At 50.5% G+C, this 17,098-nt stretch overlaps 1 protein-coding gene across 1 annotated transcript; it reads left to right on the top strand.

The window, feature by feature from the left end:
• Positions 1-8,827: 8,827 nt before the first annotated feature.
• On the top strand, positions 8,828-16,897 carry GPX3 (glutathione peroxidase 3). The gene is made up of 5 exons (XM_022590171.2): positions 8,828-8,988; positions 13,683-13,836; positions 14,748-14,865; positions 15,299-15,398; positions 15,820-16,897. Exons 1-5 carry the CDS (start codon positions 8,902-8,904, stop codon positions 16,039-16,041), a joined length of 681 nt encoding a protein of 226 aa, XP_022445879.1. The 5' UTR covers positions 8,828-8,901; the 3' UTR covers positions 16,042-16,897.
• Positions 16,898-17,098: the final 201 nt, after the last annotated feature.

Here is a 17,098-nt window from a genome sequence, read left to right on the forward strand (position 1 = left end):
CATGCCCTCAAGGATGCTTGTTTCAGGCATCCCCTGCATGGCTAGGATACTTGGGGTCACCACTGGCATCTTTAATAATAATAACCAGGGGAACATATTGCACACCCTGCACCAAATGTGTTCACAGGCATTCTCTCAGTCCACATAAAATCTCCATTTTACAAATGAGGAAAGATGCCTTATCCAAGGTGAAATAACTAGAAAGGGGCAGATCTGGGGCTTGCATACAGGTTTCTCTGATGCCAAAGCCAGCAAGACTCTTTTATGCTTCCCAGTGCCTGGGGCTTAAACCCACAGCCCAAAACAGAAGAATCTTTCATTTGTCTGACTGAGCTGGCCAAGCAGATAACACCAATGGATGAGCCTGGACTCCCAGTCATCTTTCCAACCCTGTCCACCCTGACCCACAAGCCACAGAGAGAGACCAAACCCTGTGTGAGAGAGATATGTCCTTTCTTTTGGAGGCCCTGCCTTAATGTCATCTGTCCCCACTAATTGTTTTTTCAACTTTGAAAGATTATAATGTATTCTCTGGAAAACATTCAGCAGTAGGAAAGCCCTCCCTGGGCTCTCCTACTCTCTCACAGGTCCAAAACTCGTGGATGGTTCCAGAGATCCTTGTGTTCTGGAAAGTTCCCTGGTCAGTCCTTAGGGAACACGGGTGGCTACAGAGGAAGACCCTGCTCAAGCATGGTTCTTGATGCCTGGGCAGTTTTGGGGGGAAGATCACTTCAAACTCAGTCACAATGTTCCCACATTTCTTGGGAGAGGAAGAGCCCTTCTCCAGGAACTTTTTGCTGCATGCCAGGCTTGACATCTTTGAACACGACAGGTATGGTCCTGATGTCTAGAGTTGGGGGAGAAGCCAGTAGCTGGTTTTGGAAGAGGCAGAGAAGTAAGGCTTAGAGCCTGGGGTGAACCTTCAGGACCTGACTTGCCCAGACTTCATCCAGAGCCTTGACTTGGGAGGACCATGAATAGATGGAAAGTGGGAGGAGAAGCAAGGCAAGGTGTAACCTGAGAAAGAACTTCTACCTCTCAAAAACATAAAGTCTAAAGCTGAATTCGTCAACTTAACGTTGTATAAGAAGCACCAGGAGCAGGGTAGGCAGCAGTGGGAATGTCTGTCAGTGGAGTCTAAGGACCATACACTTGGAGTCGAAGGAACTAGATCATCTCCAAGGACCCTTCTGGGCTGATAGTCTAATGAGGTTGAGAGATCAAAGCCTGAGAAGTAGGAGAAGGCCGGATTCTGACCCAGATGCCCTAAAATGTTTTGGAGTTCAGTGTGAGGGCCAGGTTATTTCCCATGGACCACAGAGCCTTAAGGAAAAGGAATTTGATGTCCAGACCTCAGTTAGGCTTTCAACTCCAGGGTCAGGCATGATCCTTCTCCCTAGTCCATTTCTCACCCTCACCTGCACTTCACTTCCTGAAGAGACAAAACTTTCTGAGCTGCAACCCTCCCCTATGGAGGGTGGGGAGGGGGAGGCTTCTCCCTAAATAAAGGCAAAGTACAAGGGACACTCCCAAACCTATGTCTCCCCTTTCTTTTTTTGCATTCATTCATTCATTCATTCACTCTTAAACAACTATTAACTAAATACGCTCTATGTGTGCTTGGTTCTTTTCTAGGGCTGAAGTTACAGCAGAGAATAAGACATAGTCTCTGACATCATGCTGTTTACATTCTAGGTGGAAGGAGAATGGGATAGACCATAAGTAGGTAGATAAATAAATGAATGAGAGCACTTAAAATTGTGGAAAGTAATAAAAGAATAGCAAAACAAAATGATGGAGCGGGGAGTTTTCTTCTGTCTATTGTCCTCAAAATAAAGTCCAAGGCTGCGAAAGCCCATCTCCATCTGCCCTTATTTACCTCTCCAGCCGTACCTCTTGTCACTTTTCACCTTGAACTCTGCTTCAGCCAAGAAAAACCTGCGTATCAAAGTTGGAAGGGGCCCACTTGACCCTTGATCCATTGGTTCTTTTAGCCCCAAACACGATCTCTTTTTCGCTACTTCTTTCATGTCTCTCACCCAGCTAACTCTTGCTCCTTCTCAGTCACTAGTTACTTCCACCTGGAAGCCAGCCCTGCTCCCACGAATCCAGGTGAGGTGCCCCTCTTTGTGCTGCGCTTTCTCCTTCAAGAGCATCTGTCACCCTGTGTAGCCAGTTTGCTGTTGTCCCTGCACCAGATCGTGAGCTCCTGGAGGGCAGGAATCACATCCTGTTCTCCCTGAATCATAGAATCCTCAACAGTTGGCACAGTGCATAGTACGTAGTAGAGGCTTAAGAAACACCTGTTGGGCTTCCCTGGTGGCACAGTGGTTGAGAGTCCGCCTGCCGATGCAGGGGACGCGGGTTCGTGCCCCGGTCCGGGAGGATCCCACATGCCGCAGAGCGGCTGGGCCCGTGAGCCATGGCCGCTGAGCCTGCGCGTCCGGAGCCTGTGCTCCGCAACGGGAGAGGCCACAACAGCGAGAGGCCCGCGTACCGCAAAAAAAAAAAAAAAAAAAAAAAAAAAGAAAGAAACACTTGTTGAATTAATTAACACTCAGTTTAGTAAGTTTTAAGAGCTCATTAATATGAGGAAAAGACATGGACAAGGCATGGCTTTGGAGACAAAGAATTAATTGGAAGAAAAAAATTATAATTTCTCAGTCCTTTATGGGGTTCATATTCTAGCATCTTGCAGCTCTGATACTCCACCAGAGCCTCCTAAAAGGCTTAAGAGCAGTCAGGGCAGAAATTATTGACCCCACTTAACAGCTGGGGAAGGTCAAGCCCCAGAAAGGTGAATCTACTTTAGCAGAAGTTACCCAGCCTGGTGGCAGTAGAGTGCATCTGAACAAGTTTAGGGCCCCAGAGACATCAGGCCCAACCTCTTCATCGTACAGGGAACATGGATGGGGGTGCTAACAGGCAGACTCTGAACTAAGTGTCCTGGCTCATCTAAAGCTCAAAATAACTGCTTGAGGTGGTAGCCACAAAGGAGGAGACAACATGATTTACCCACAGTCCACCCTCACCCTGTAACCCAACCCGACTAGGCAGATTCTCCAGGCCACCACTCCATTTGTCCTCAGGGACTCCTTCCTGGGGTCAGTTCATGAGACACTGCACAGTCAGAGACTGACTAGGATGGACAAAACCTTAGAATTCTAATTTGTTTCAGAGTTGGGGACGGCAGGGCTCAGAGAGATGGGACTAGCCTATGGCACCTACGGAGATAGGATCAGGACTCCAGACTCTCAGTCCAAAACTTTCTCAAGTATACCCCTGACATGAACCTCTGAGTTGGGGAAGGGGTGACAATAATGTGGACCAGACCTGGCCATTTGTTATCTGCGGTCATGTTGGGAGAAGTGAGGGAGGAGGGGTGATGGGCTCCCCACTCCATCTGCTTGTCCTACTCTAGAGTTTATTAGTTCCCACTAGTCCTCATTGCTTTTGTGCATTGTCAGTTAACCAGAGGAAGTAGAATATGGGTTGTCCACTGTTTAGTGACTGTTTATGAAGGTCATTATTGCTACTCCAGCACAGTAGTCTCCCAGCCAAACAACAACATAGAGAGGATGGAGGGCAGGAAAAATGAGGCCAGCAGAGACATAGGTAGGGCTCCCTACTGCTAAGAGATGGGGAAAAGGGTACACATTTTAGGTTCCAAGAGAAGGGAAGGGACATTTTGTCTGAAAGCTTGGAATTGTATGCAGCATAGGTGTGACTCTTGCAGATGCCTGTCTTTGCTGTGGGTCCCTGGACAAATCACTCAGCCTCTTGGAACCTCAGCCTCTCAAATCAGAGGGTTGAATGAGATAGTTTCTAGGGACTCTTCCCGTTTTTTATAATTCTCCCTCCAATGACGTGGGCATTAGAGGAAGTGAGAGTCATTAACTCCATTTCAGGTAAATTCAATAAACATAGTATTTGCCAGGCCAGGTCCTGCTGAAGTTTAATTGCAAGATCTGAGGAAAAGAGTTAACATGCAAGCCTGAAATTGTTATGCTTAGAAAGATCTGCTTGCACAATTGGCCCTGGGTTGATGTTCAGCGACTTTGATTTCAGGAGGATTTCCACCATTCCCAGAACTGATAAGAGTGGCTCACTATGCCTAAACTATTTGGACAAACAATGTGGCTTGTGCTGAATTCCTGCTCTCCTTCTGGGAGTCTGGCATCTTGGTACATGCTAGGCAGAGGATGCCTACATGGCCAGCCCCCAATAAAAACTGAGCACTGAGTCTAATGGGCCTCCCTGGTGGACACTTTACATGTGTTGTCACACTTTGTTGCTAGAGGAATTAAGTACAGCCTGTGTGACTGAACTGGGAGAGGCCTCTTAGAAGCTTGTGCCTGATTTCACCCAGTCTTTGTCTCATGTACCTTTTCCCTTGGTTGATTTGTTCTGTAACCTATTACTGTAATAAATCATAGTGTGAGTATGATTATATGTTGAGTTCTGTGAGTGCTGATGGAAAAATCATTGAACCAGGAGGTGGTCTTGGGGACCTCAGACAGGGGATAAGCCTAGATTTCACAGAGACAACTATAATCCTATAGCAATGTTTTATGAATATACAGCTTAAACCCAGCACGATCCAATAGAAACATAATGTCAGTTGTGTATGTAATTTAAATTTTTCTATTGGTCACATTTTACAAAGTAAAAAGAAAGAGGTGAAATTAATTTCAAGAATATAGTTTCTTTAATCCAATATATAAAAATATTAACGTTTCAACACGTCATGATATAAAAATTTATCGAGATATTTTTACATTCTTTTTTTCTTATTAAGTCTTCAAAAACCAGTGTGTATTTTACATTCACAGCACATCTCAGTTTGGACTAGCCACATTCCAAGCGCTCACAAGCTACATCCAGCTATTGGCTGCCATGTTGAACAGCACAGGCTTACAGATAATGACAAGGACTCTGGAAACAGGACATCTGGGTCAGAATCCTGGTTTTGCCACCTACCAGCTGCATGACCTGAAGCGAAGTGATTTAACCTATGTGTTAGTTTCTTCATCTCTAAAATGGGGATAATAATGTTAGCTACCTCATGAAGTTACAGGGATTTTTCCACAAGTCAATAAATCTAAGGCAGTACCTGGTACATACAGGATGTTGGGTGAATGCTGGCTGCTCCTCTTATTATCCAAAAGGTTGGCCTTTGAGGTCAACTTGTCCAACTCTTTGTTCCATAGATGAGGAAACTGAGGCCCAGAGTTTGGAAGGCACTGTTTTGAAAAGCAGAGGCTCTAGCCACCTCTCTTCCTGTCCCCTGGCTAGCTCTAAGACAGCACCTGCCAATTATTTAGGAAACCAGCAGCTTCAGGGTCCCACCTAGGTTCTGCAATCCTGTCTTGATTGCAAAACAGTGCCACCATTTGAGTTGGCACTGAAGTGGTGGGGCTGGGCCTCCCTTCTGCCACCGCCATCTGGACCCATCAGTTGGGCTGGCTGACTCCGTCACTGAGTCCAGTGCTTACTCAGCACCCATAGGGCTGGCTTCCATTGTTTTCACTTTTTACGCCCTTCTTATTTATTAACTCATGTTCTATCTTCCTCAAAGACTCAGAGCATCAGCACTTTTTAAAAAACCTCCTTTTAATCATCTACAGTCCCCATCCACCCACCAAGCAGGTAGATAGGGAGCTCCCCAAATACGCCTGAAAAAGAGAGAGCGAAGGGGTACTGGGTGCCCACTTATCTGGGATGCAGTAGGGCATGTTCTCAGGCTGGGAACAAAACTGGCTTATGATTCCTCTAGAGTATCTGTCTCCACCCTTCCTTTCCTGAGACCCAGATGAAACCATCTGCTCTCCTCTGACAAACTCACACATCTCAAATCTTACTAGCAGCTGTAATCAGACCAGTTCCGTGGGCTCAAACCTGACAGCACATGCTGACCTCAAGATCTGTTTATTCCATTTGCCAAATAGTGTTTTATTTGGCATTTGTTTAATTAATAGATAGTTACTGAGAATCTACTGTGTATTAAGCCCTCTGCAAAGTGGTGAGAATGAAGCCTTTGTGGACCTTATGATTTGTTGTAGAAAACAGAAAAAGAAGAAATGATGGTAAAGTACAACAAAGGCTTGATGCAGAAAATGTCAAATACTCTAGGAACTATAATAGAATAAAGCAAGGGGACCTGAATAAAACTCTTTCCACGGTGTTGACATGATGCTGAAACCTGAAAATGGTGGGAGAGAAGCAGTAAAAGAGAGAGAACATGGAGAGTTCCAGACAGAACTCAACAACATAGACAAGACCTGGAGGTGAGAGAGAACCGCATGTTGGAAGAACTGGAGAACAGTCCAGTACAGCTGGGTAGAGAGAATAAGAGGAGTGTGGCAAAAGATGAGGAAGTGGCTGGATTTGGAGGATACTGTCTGAAGCGCTAAGGAATTTGGACTCTAACCTGAGGGCAAGGGGAAACATCCTGGTGGAGAATAACATCTTTCAAAACATAGGGTTCCTGGGAACAAATCAACCAAATGTGCTAGAAAGGCTTATGGTGAAAAGACTGGCAAGTGTTGTTTTCAACCTTGTCTTCATGATCTTTGTACTGAGGCTCAGACCTCCTTTGAAAGTAGTCTGCAGCATGAAGGCCCAACCCAACGGCAGGCCATGCTCCCTCAACCTCCCAGCCCACTGTCCATGAGATCAGTACTCCCGAGTCTGGTGCAGCACAGGTCTTCCTTAGACCCTTGGAACTGTAGAGCCACAGAGACCACCATGGAGAGATTGTCAAAGACTCTTGTCTAACAGATTGACCAACTGAGGCCCAGAGAAAGAAGGTAACTTGTCTGTGGCCCCACTGCAAGCCTCAGGCTCTGACTCCTTCTTGTCTCCCCCAGAGAAACCAAACAGCAGGGCTAGGACTAGGGTGAGGCAAGTCAGGCACTCAGGGTGCACCATTTAAAGAGGCACTCGCTCGCGGGTGCCAGCTCTGCACTTGCCTTACCCTTGTCCTGGCTCTGTTGGACACACTTCGAAGGCAGGGATTGTAACTTTCAGAAACCTTTTTGACATCTTTCATCGTGTTGACATGATGCTAGGCACAATTTTTTTTTTTTTTTTTTTGCAGTACGCGGGCCTCTCACTGTTGTGGCCTCGCCCGTTGCGGGGCACAGGCTCGGGACGCGCAGGCTCAGCGGCCATGGCTCACGAGCCCAGCCGCTCCGCGGCATGTGGGATCCTCCCGGACCGGGGCACGAACCCGCGTCCCCTGCATCGGCAGGCGGACTCTCAACCACTGCGCCACCAGAGAAGCCCCTAGGCACATATTTTGAGGGATCCTAGATGCCTGCCGATGCTAATGAAGAATGGATTTCTGACAAACTGATATGTATACAGATGTTTGTATCTTTGGTTAAATATGACCTTCAGGAGACACCAGAACAAAGTCAAGAGGGCCTGAGAATGGAGTCTAGACCTGGATTCTGGTCCCCTGTCTGCCATCAGTTTGCTTTGGGAACTTGGGTAAATTGTTCCCCGTCTCTAGGCTTCAGCAAAATGAGGTGGTGGAATAAATAGCATTTACTGCCTACATGCTCTGTGTCAGCCCCTGTTCAAATGCTTCTGTGCTTTAACTCATTCAAAGAATTCCCGGCCTTCAACACTCCCTTCACTTCAACAGCCTGTGGTTTGAGGTAAGGAAGGCTTCCCAGAGAATGCGGGATTGAGACAGACCTTCCCAATTCCCACGGGGATAATACTATCTTAAATCATAGTAGAGGCATGGTATCTCAAGGCACTTCTCCATCAGAAGACAGAGAATCACCTGCCTCAGGATCACCTTTGGAACATGTCTGAAGGTGGAGCCTCAGCCTCTGCCGCTAGAGATTCTAATGCACTGGTTCTGAAGAGGGACCTGGGAATCTGTATGAACATCTTCTCAGGTGGCTGGTAGTCTGATGTGGGAAGCACTGATCCCAACGCAGTCCCCTATCGGTGGAGAGAATCATACCTAGACAGCACAGACCCCGAGCTCCCTGAACTGATCATCAGCATCTTGAAGCAGAGAAACGAAGTCATGGATTGATTAATGCTGCAAATATTAAGCACGTGTTGTGTTCTAGGCCCTGTGCCAGCGGGTGATTATGGTCCCTACTCTCAAGCGACTCCTGGTCTAGGTCTGTCACTTATTTTTAGAAACAAGTCATCTAGCCAGAACCAGAAGAGACTTAGAGAGCATCAGCCAATCCCATCATTACACAGTTGGGGAAACTGAAGCCCAGAGAGGGAAAGCAACATGTTCAAGGCTACACAGGGAGCAAATGTATTTTCTGCTCTCAAATCAGCTGAGGGATCCCAATGTTCTTCCCAGGAGAGGGCTGCATTCAAAATCCTAGGGCATTCACCCTTTGCTTTTTAAGAACTAAACCTACATAGAGTAAATAAATGTTCCTGGAAGTCTCACTTCAGATCTTGCTGACATTTTAGGTCCTTAATATCCCTTCAACCAGAATGGAGGCAGGAGGGAACAGGGAACACCTTGCGGGTGCCATCAACTCTTCGGTGCTTTTCAAAGCCCTTTCCCCGGCTGTGCTGAGGACACTGTGCCTGCCTCTTCCAGCACTTTAGAGTCTAAAGAAGAAAAGGGTCCCGCCTCACGGGTTCACAAGGAACTGGCTCCCATCTCTCTGTCCAGACTTGCTTATGTCACTGTCGCCCAGGGCCTGGGGAGGGGGAGAAGCGGAGGGTAAGTTGTGCCCGCCCCTGAAATGCCAGACGCCCTGCGATTGGCTACAAGGACTCCGGCCCGGCCACGGATTGGTCATCGCTGAGGGCTTGAAAGGTGGATGAGAGCGGACGACACCTCAGACGGACTGTGGCCCGGGATCAGACAGCGTCTCCGGCGAGTCCGAGACGCGGCCCCCGCCCACCATGGCCCGGCTCTTCCGGGCATCCTGCCTTCTCTCCCTGCTCCTGGCCGGCTTCGTTCCGCCGAGCCGAGGACAGGAGAAGTCGAAGGTGAGTGAGCCTCGGGGATGGGTGGCCGGGGGATCGAACGTGGTCCGCAGGTGTCCATCTCTCGGTGGTGAGGCACCCTTCTTCCCGGGCTCCCCACCAGTAGGGTGACACCTAGGTGCGAGAGACGCCCTAGCTCCCGTTGCCTCCCTCTTCAGCATACCCAGACCGTCGTCAGACTCTTCGCGGTTCCACCTGTTGGAGACCTGGGTGCCCCGGGTGGGCAGAATGAATGAGGGAGGAAGGGTCTTCTCTCCCGGTCCACACTTTCATCCCCACGGCTACCTGCGGGTCGCCTTGCTACCTCCAAGCCACCGTCTGTTTCTGAGATGTTCCCCTCCAGTGGGGCCTGAACGGGGTGGGGGGCACAGAAAATGGCCTGGAGACTCAGGGTCTGGGTTGGCTGCAGAGGTTCCCAGGGAGAATGGCTGGCAAGGTGAAAGGGAAGGAACGCGCGGCTGTGTGGTCCCCGTCTAGCCCAAGCATAAACGCAGGTAGCATTCTGGGATACTGGTAGAAGACGCAGAGGTCTGTGACAGAAGGAGCTCTGAGCTGGCGGCACAGACGCCCAGGATGCTGACTAGATTCGCTTTTCCTTTGTGGACCTCAGTTTCTCCACCTGTAGCAGGTGGGAGGACAGGGCACAGTGAGGCTGATGATTTCAGAGGGGTTGCTTGGAGAAGCTGCAAAATCCACACGCTGTTCTCTGAAGTGTCTCCTGTTTGGGGGCAGCCTCACTACTAACCACCCACTGCCCATCTTGGCCTGAGCAAACCTAGTAGTTGGAGAAAGCTGGGGACTGCCAGCTCGATAGGAGGGGCAGAATTCTCCTGAGCCTCAGTCTATCCCCAGCAAAGTGTGTGGCCCTTAGCTAGAGTGGAGATGCTGAGGCCGGGAGCAGGGGTGACCACACATGCTTATCTCTTTGGACAGTATATGCCAAAGTGGGTGCTGTAGATCTCTCCTCTTCCCCAGGGTGGGGAGGCAGAAGCCAGTCATAGACCCAAAGAGAGAGATTTATGTCTCCAGCATCCCAGTACACACACACACACACACACACACACAACACTTGTATAAGCTGAAGAAGAAGCTTTGCACTTGCTGTGTTTCTCAAATCTTCCAGATCTTAATTCTAAGATCTTATGACTCCATGATTCTGTTTCCAAAATCGTATCTACTGTTCAGGAAGCCCATTCCAAACACAAGGTTTCTTCTGTCTGTTTCTATCCCCTGTCCTGTCCTCAGCCTAAATTCGAATCAGTCTGCTCCTGCTTGGAGTCAGCCTTGAGACTGGATGGTTATGGGGCCACTTCCTCTAAGCCTCTGGCTTTGTATCCAGTCCTGTTCATAATCTCCAACTCAGAAGGTATTTTCCAGGGCAGGGATGGTACTGAATTTCAATATTGGGGTGTGGAGTAGAAGTGAGGGTAGACCATGTGTAGGGCAGTATCTTGGAGTCCTATAACCTCAGTTTGGGGAGAAGCAGAGAAGGGAAGATGGGCCCTGCTTCAAGAAGGCTGGAGGTAAGAACATGGATCCCACGAATAACTCATCATAGCCATGTGTTCTCTGTAGAACTCTGGGGAGTAGATGGATTCAGAGAAAACAGGATGGGTATGGTCTAGAAAATTCTTAGGGTGAGGTGTGATCATATCAGATACAACCAGCTAGGACTTGCTAGCTAATGACAGTCTGGGCATGCCTATTTCTCCTCCAGGTCCTGAGAGGGCTGAAATGTCATAGCCCTGGGTTCTAGGACTCAACCACTTATCCTACCCCAACTCCAGGGCCAAGCAATGGGGCAAGGGGCAGGTGGAGAATGGGATGGACAAAGGGTGAGAGCCCCAAAGGGATGTTTGCCTCCTCCCAGTTCAAAGGGAGGGGCTGGGTAACAAAGGGAATCCTCCTTTCCTTGCCGTGTCCCCTCTCCAGTCCGGTTTAAGCCTGCCCAGCCTCCCTGTCCTTCCTCTACAAAAGGACTTTGCAGAGACTAGAGAGAATAACAACCGCTGACGTGCGTGGGATCCTAGTAACCGCTGGTTTCTAGGTGACTAAACCAGGCAGAGAGAATCATGGAACCACCGGCTGACAGTCAGGGCTGAAGAGCCCTCAAGACAGCACTGAATCTGACCCCACCTCACAGCTGTGGAGCCAGAGCCCCAGAGAAGGGACAGGAGTCCTCACACAGAATCAGAGGCCCAGCCAGGCCCAGAACTCAGGTCTCCTGCCCCCAGCCCAGCTCTCCTCTCACACTTTCACACTGATGGGAGTGGGCAGATGGGTGAGGAGAAAGACACAGGACCAGCAACCCAAGCCAGCTGGGGTCCTGGCGGGGTCCCCCCCTCCAACTCTCAAGCCATCGAAACTCTCCTGTCTTGTGCAATTGTGGGAGGATAGAGGCACCCTCACTCCCTCTCCCCCCCCTCCACCCACAGCTCCTCTGACATCCAGGTTAAGGTGCAGGGTTCTGGGACTCCATGGGCCCAGAAAAGGGGAGGGGGCTTCCGTAAGGACTGGACGTGTGCTCAGTGGTGAATGCAGGCCATGGCTTCCCCCACCATAGGCGCTCTCTGACCCCTCTCGGTCGGAACTCACAGCACTGGCTTCACTGGCCCAGTAGAAAGGATGGAGGCTTTGTCACACATCCCTTCTCCTGTAAACACCCTGCCCAGTGCATCATCTTCGTCATACTGGCTGGGGGACATCAAAGCCCTCTTCACAATAAGGTAGGAACGTCAGCTCCCTTTACCCTATCCCTTGATGGGTGGGTGGGGCAGGGGGTGGGTACAGATTTCTCTCTAAGAGGCTTGCAAGACAGTTTTGACCTGCTAGTAAATTCTCGCAGCCATTTTGGGAGGCAGGTGGTATTATCCTCTCCCGTCAGCAGATGGAGGCTCAGACTGAATGTGACTTGCCCAGGGTCACACAGCCAGCAAAGACTCAAATCTAATGAGAGGAGATTCCCACCCTGAAACTGGTTTCATTAGCTGATCCTCCCGCTGTTTACAAGCTTCCATTATTTAGACAAACTCTTGGCTGTTTTTCTCCCCATTTCACAGTTTGTTTTCAGACCGGGGTGGAGTAGAGAGGCAGGCGGGAGGCCTTTCCTTCTGGCTGCTAGACCTCTGTGGCCAGCTAGGGCGTGTTTGTTGTGCCCTGGCTGTTTGTATTTTGAGGTGGAGCTGACCCCAGCTGGGGCCCACGAAGCCCAGGGGCTGAAGGAACGTCAAGCTTAGGTCTCAGGCCGGCCTCCGGCAGCCACTAGAAGTCACGGGGCATGGAATATTAGACTCACGTGTAGCAGGGAATTTGTACCGGAGCCAAGAAGAGAGCTTGCAGCTGTCAGGGAATGGCCGCGTGAAGGGAGTTCCGGCTCCCCTGGTTCAGTAGGCTACGGAGTCTTCAAGACAGAGCCTGCTTTTTTACACCCTGCCGGGGCCACGCCCTGGCAGCCCAGATGGCTCTCTTCACGCAGTTGGGCAGAGGTATAACTGGCTGCAACAGCAAGTCTTCCAGGATTGGTGGGAAGAGAGGGCGTGAATTCGCTTCTCTAACTCCAACCACCTGGCTCTGTCTCTCTGGTCTATAATGCTAGTTTGCATTCGATTTGTTTATTGTCTTCTCAGCTCTTCTCAGATGTCCAGGCCAGGACGACCTGCCCAGCTGCTAATTATGGTAGTGATGCCATGACACTCTTTCAAGAGTCGACCCAGATTTTTGTAGTCTGTACCAAAAATTGGCAGAGATGAGATGGGGCAGAGTGGGGTAAATGGAGCGTCCCGCTTGCCGGCAGTAATCCATTCCCTCCTCTTCCCCTGAGAGTGACGCTGTCAAGCCATGGTGGTTGAGAACAGCTGATCAGATTCAAAGTTCTCATTTTATAAATGAGGAAACTGAGGCCCACAGAAGAGAAAGGGCTAGTCCAAGACCACACGGGGAGTTAGTGGCGGAGTTGGTCATGGAATCCAGGCTCCCCAACTTGCAGCCCATTTAATGTTCTCTCTACTAGTTCTGGAGGCTGACCGTGGAACAGCTTGGGCAGAGGAAGGTATAATGGTCATCGTCACAGCTGCTCGCCCCCAGGGAACACTGAATCTATGCCAGGCAGTGGGGCATTACCCTGACCATCCCATTTAATCCTCATGGCAGGCCTTGCCCCATTCCTGGCTACTATCCTACTTCCCTATTTTCTAACAGCCTCAGTTTTCCAGTCCCCCAGATCGGGAACCTCTGAATCACCACTGTCCATACTGCTGCCTCCTCATTTCTGTTCAGTTCTTCCTTCACGATGGTCTAGTTCAGGCTCTCATCACCACTTGCCTGCATTATTGCAATAGCCTCCCCGTCTCCACCAGCCCATCCAATAACATAACACCAGCATTGGGGGGAATCTCCCTCAGAGCCTGCCCAGTGACTGTTTATAAATTGACATGTGATGCAGAAGTAATGACCAAAGTAAGTATTTCTCCAAGTCTCCATAGCACCCACCAGCTCATTAAGTGCTTTCAAAATTATCGTCTTGTACAAGGAATTAGGAGACCTCACTTCTAGTCTGGTTCTAATGCTTGGAGTGGTCTTGGGCAAGTCAAGACCACTTGGGCAGATCAGTTCCACCTCCTCCCTGTTATCTTGCAAAGGGTGGAGTCCAAGTTCCCTTCCAGCTCTAACCGCTCCCCGGCACTGGTCTTCTCTTCCAGATGGACTGCCATGCTGGGGTGGGCAGCAGCATCTATGAGTATGGAGCCCTCGCCATTGACGGGGAGGAGTACATCCCCTTCAAGCAGTACGCTGGCAAATACATCCTCTTTGTCAACGTGGCCAGCTACTGAGGCCTGACGAGCCAGTACCTTGGTAAGAGCCCATCCCTCTTCCCCTGCTTTATTTGGGGCTGTTTCTGCCAGTTGGGCACATTCCAATCAGAGGAGCTTTCCCCGTGCAAGGGGGACGGGGCGACGGTGATCATGAGATTCCAAACTCCGTATCTTAATCCTACTGTGTTCCATGGTTCTTTGAAAATGATTATATAAGCCTGAGGTCTGATCACCTTCAAACGTGTTCTGGAAGATTCTCAGTTATCCTTCATCCCTGGGCACCTCAACTGCTCTAAAAGCAGGAGGAGGGAGGAGATTGGGTTTGTGCCTGGAGTGTCCTTTCACTGGAGTAAGAAATAATAGCTTTGTCTTGCTGAGAATTCCTCACCTGTCCTCAGCCCCATCTGCCTTAGTGCTTCTCTTGGCCCCTGGAAAGCAGGCAACTGGCCTGAGTCCCCAGAGTACGGGTGTTAGTGACAGAACCAGGTGTTGCACCCAGGTTTCATGATCCCTTGTATCCTCACTTCTTTCTCCTTAGCTGGGTCAGAGTCAAGAGCCTGAAGGAACAGGCACGCGAAAGGCATCTGACAGCACCCACAAGAAAATGCTTTGGGGCCTGGGGTGGGGTGTGAGAAGGAGGCATGGGCAACCTGACCTAGAATGTTCTGCCTGGCAATCATTGGACCTTGGCAGTGGGTGACCGATTACTCATTTGATGAACCATATTGCTCTCTTTTTCCCCAAACCTCCAACCTATCCAGATTGGAATCCATAGCATGGGACTTGAATCCCAGCATTGCCACACTCAGTGGATGATCTTGGGCAAGTCCCTTCCCCTGTCAGGCCTCAGTGATTTCAGCTGTACAGCGGGTGAGCAGGTGGAGTGGTACACAGGCGGGAGGGCTCCTCATCAGGCTAGCCCAGTCTCTTCTCTCTCTCTCCCTGGCCCAGAACTGAATGCACTACAGGAAGAACTTGCACCATTTGGTCTGGTCATTCTGGGCTTCCCCTGCAACCAATTCGGAAAACAGGAACCAGGAATGAACTCGGAGATCCTAGCCACTCTCAAGTGAGTGCTAACTCAGTGTCCTGAGAAAGCACCCCAGCCTAGCCTCCAGGCATCTCTTGCAGAGGCCCCTACTCATGATGGATATTTATCAGCCTCCAAGAACTACTCTCCCCTTCCAGGAACCCTGTTTAGTGGAACGAGTGGAACAGGGGCCAGGAGAGGGACAGAGACAAGGACAATGGTTGTGAGCACATGACCGGGGAGGGGGAAGGGGAGTACAGGTGGAGGGCAGGGGTTATTGAGAAGGTACCAAACTGGAAAAAGACTGTAGACCCACATTATGCCTGTGCCCATTCAATATTCACTGGCTCCCACTGCCCACTGTAGAATAAAATCCAGACTCCCAACACCCCCTCCCCTGTTCTGTCCCTTCCTCTCATTTCTGAGCCCTGTGCCCATTTCCCTGGGACCCACATAAAAACATTGCTCTTAGGTATGTCCGACCAGGTGGGGGCTTCGTCCCCAATTTCCAGCTCTTTGAGAAAGGGGATGTGAACGGGGAGAAAGAACAGAAGTTCTACACATTCCTCAAGGTGAGTACACAGCCACCTCTATCAGAGCCTCTCTCTGCCCAGCTGATGCTGGCTCTGGACCAGGCTGCAGCCGCTCCTGTCTCCAGCCCACATAAAGACAAGGCCTGTGCAACCCTCCTCTGCTCCTGCGCTCTTGGGGAATTTCTTGGCATCTGATTATTACTCCAACTAGAGGGCTTTGCAAACCCTAGGGTCTCATCAGCCCATTTTACAGATGGGCCCCAGAAGGGACAAGATTAGGGTCTCACAATCTGCTAGAGCCAAAACTGGTTCTGGGATTCAGTTTTCTAACTCCCAAACTGGTGCTCTTTTCTCAGTGCCAGGCTATTCTCCTTCCTCCAAGAAGGCCTGGGAAGGAGGTGGGATAAGAGGGTGGGAGGGGTCCCAAGCAGGGTTGACTCTATTCTCATCTCTGCTCCAGAACTCCTGTCCTCCTACCTCGGAGCTCCTGGGCTCACCGGACCGCCTCTTCTGGGATCCCATGAAGGTCCATGACATCCGCTGGAACTTTGAGAAGTTCCTGGTGGGGCCGGATGGTGCTCCCATCACGCGCTGGCACCACCGCACCACGGTCAACACTGTCAAGATGGACATCCTGGCCTACATGCGGCGCCGGGCCACCCTGGAGGCCAAGGGGAAGTAACTGAGGCCCACCCCACCCCACGTCCACCACGCAGGGGCTGGGGAGGACTCTGTTCAGGAAGGAATCCATTTCTCCACCCACACCATACTCCCACGCTAGACCCCTTATGATGACGCAAGGCCTCAGCTTGACACGAATGTGTGCATACAATTGTGTCTGTACTGCTGTGCATGTGGGCATTTGCACGCATGCCTACAGCTGTGTGTGACCAGGTATGTGCACACACTTAAGTGTACGGCCACGTGGGCTGACCTGCATGAATGCCCAGGAACGTGTACCGTGTGTGTGTGGCGACAGCTGTGTGCCGTGGAGAGTGCCAGAGAGTAACTCCCCTCTTTCCAGTTCTCTGTTCCAATGACAATTCACTTCCTTATGAGCCCAAAGAAAAAAACCAGCGCTAGATTCAACTGTTCTGCTCTAACCTGGACCTCAACCCTTGGAGCTGGCACCTCCCACTGCCTCCAAACACCACCCCTGAAGTGCCCAGAAGTTTCTGGGTCTGTCACACTGCCCGACCTCCCTCCTCTCCATCACACAGCCTCCCTCCTTCCTGAGGGCCCTGCCAAGCCCCCTACCCCACCCCGCAGTGTTCCCTGAGAGTAGCCAAGGCACATGTGAGAGCAAGGGCCACGTTCCCCGTGTCAGGGGTGGCATCTCCATGAAGGAGGGGCCCAAAGCCCTTGTGGGCGGACCTCCCTTGAGCCTGTCTGAAGGGCCAGCCCTTAGTGCATTCAGGCTGAGACCCCCAGGCAGGGATGCCACCCCCGCTCCTTTGAGGGATGTGCCCTCTCCTCTCACCCCGACCCACTGGCATTAGACTCACCCCTGTCTGCCTAGTAAAGGCCTTTCTGCAGCAGCTGAGCCTACTGTGATGCTTCCTCGGTGGGGCCACCCTCGCCGGCGGGAAGGGAGAAGAGGAAGAGGAAGAGAAAAGGAATGAAGGGAGACCTTTGGGCCCTTGCTTTTTGGTTTCCACCTAGGCCCACTCTGCTTCCTCACTCGGCATTTGGAGTTTATAAAACCAGCTCACATCTACTCTCATCCCACAGTTCTCCAC

Source organism: Delphinapterus leucas, chromosome 3 (assembly GCF_059928025.1).
Source record: "Delphinapterus leucas isolate spDelLeu-1000000601 "Yukka" chromosome 3, BTC_Dleu_Yukka2, whole genome shotgun sequence".
Lineage (NCBI taxonomy): Eukaryota > Metazoa > Chordata > Mammalia > Artiodactyla > Monodontidae > Delphinapterus > Delphinapterus leucas.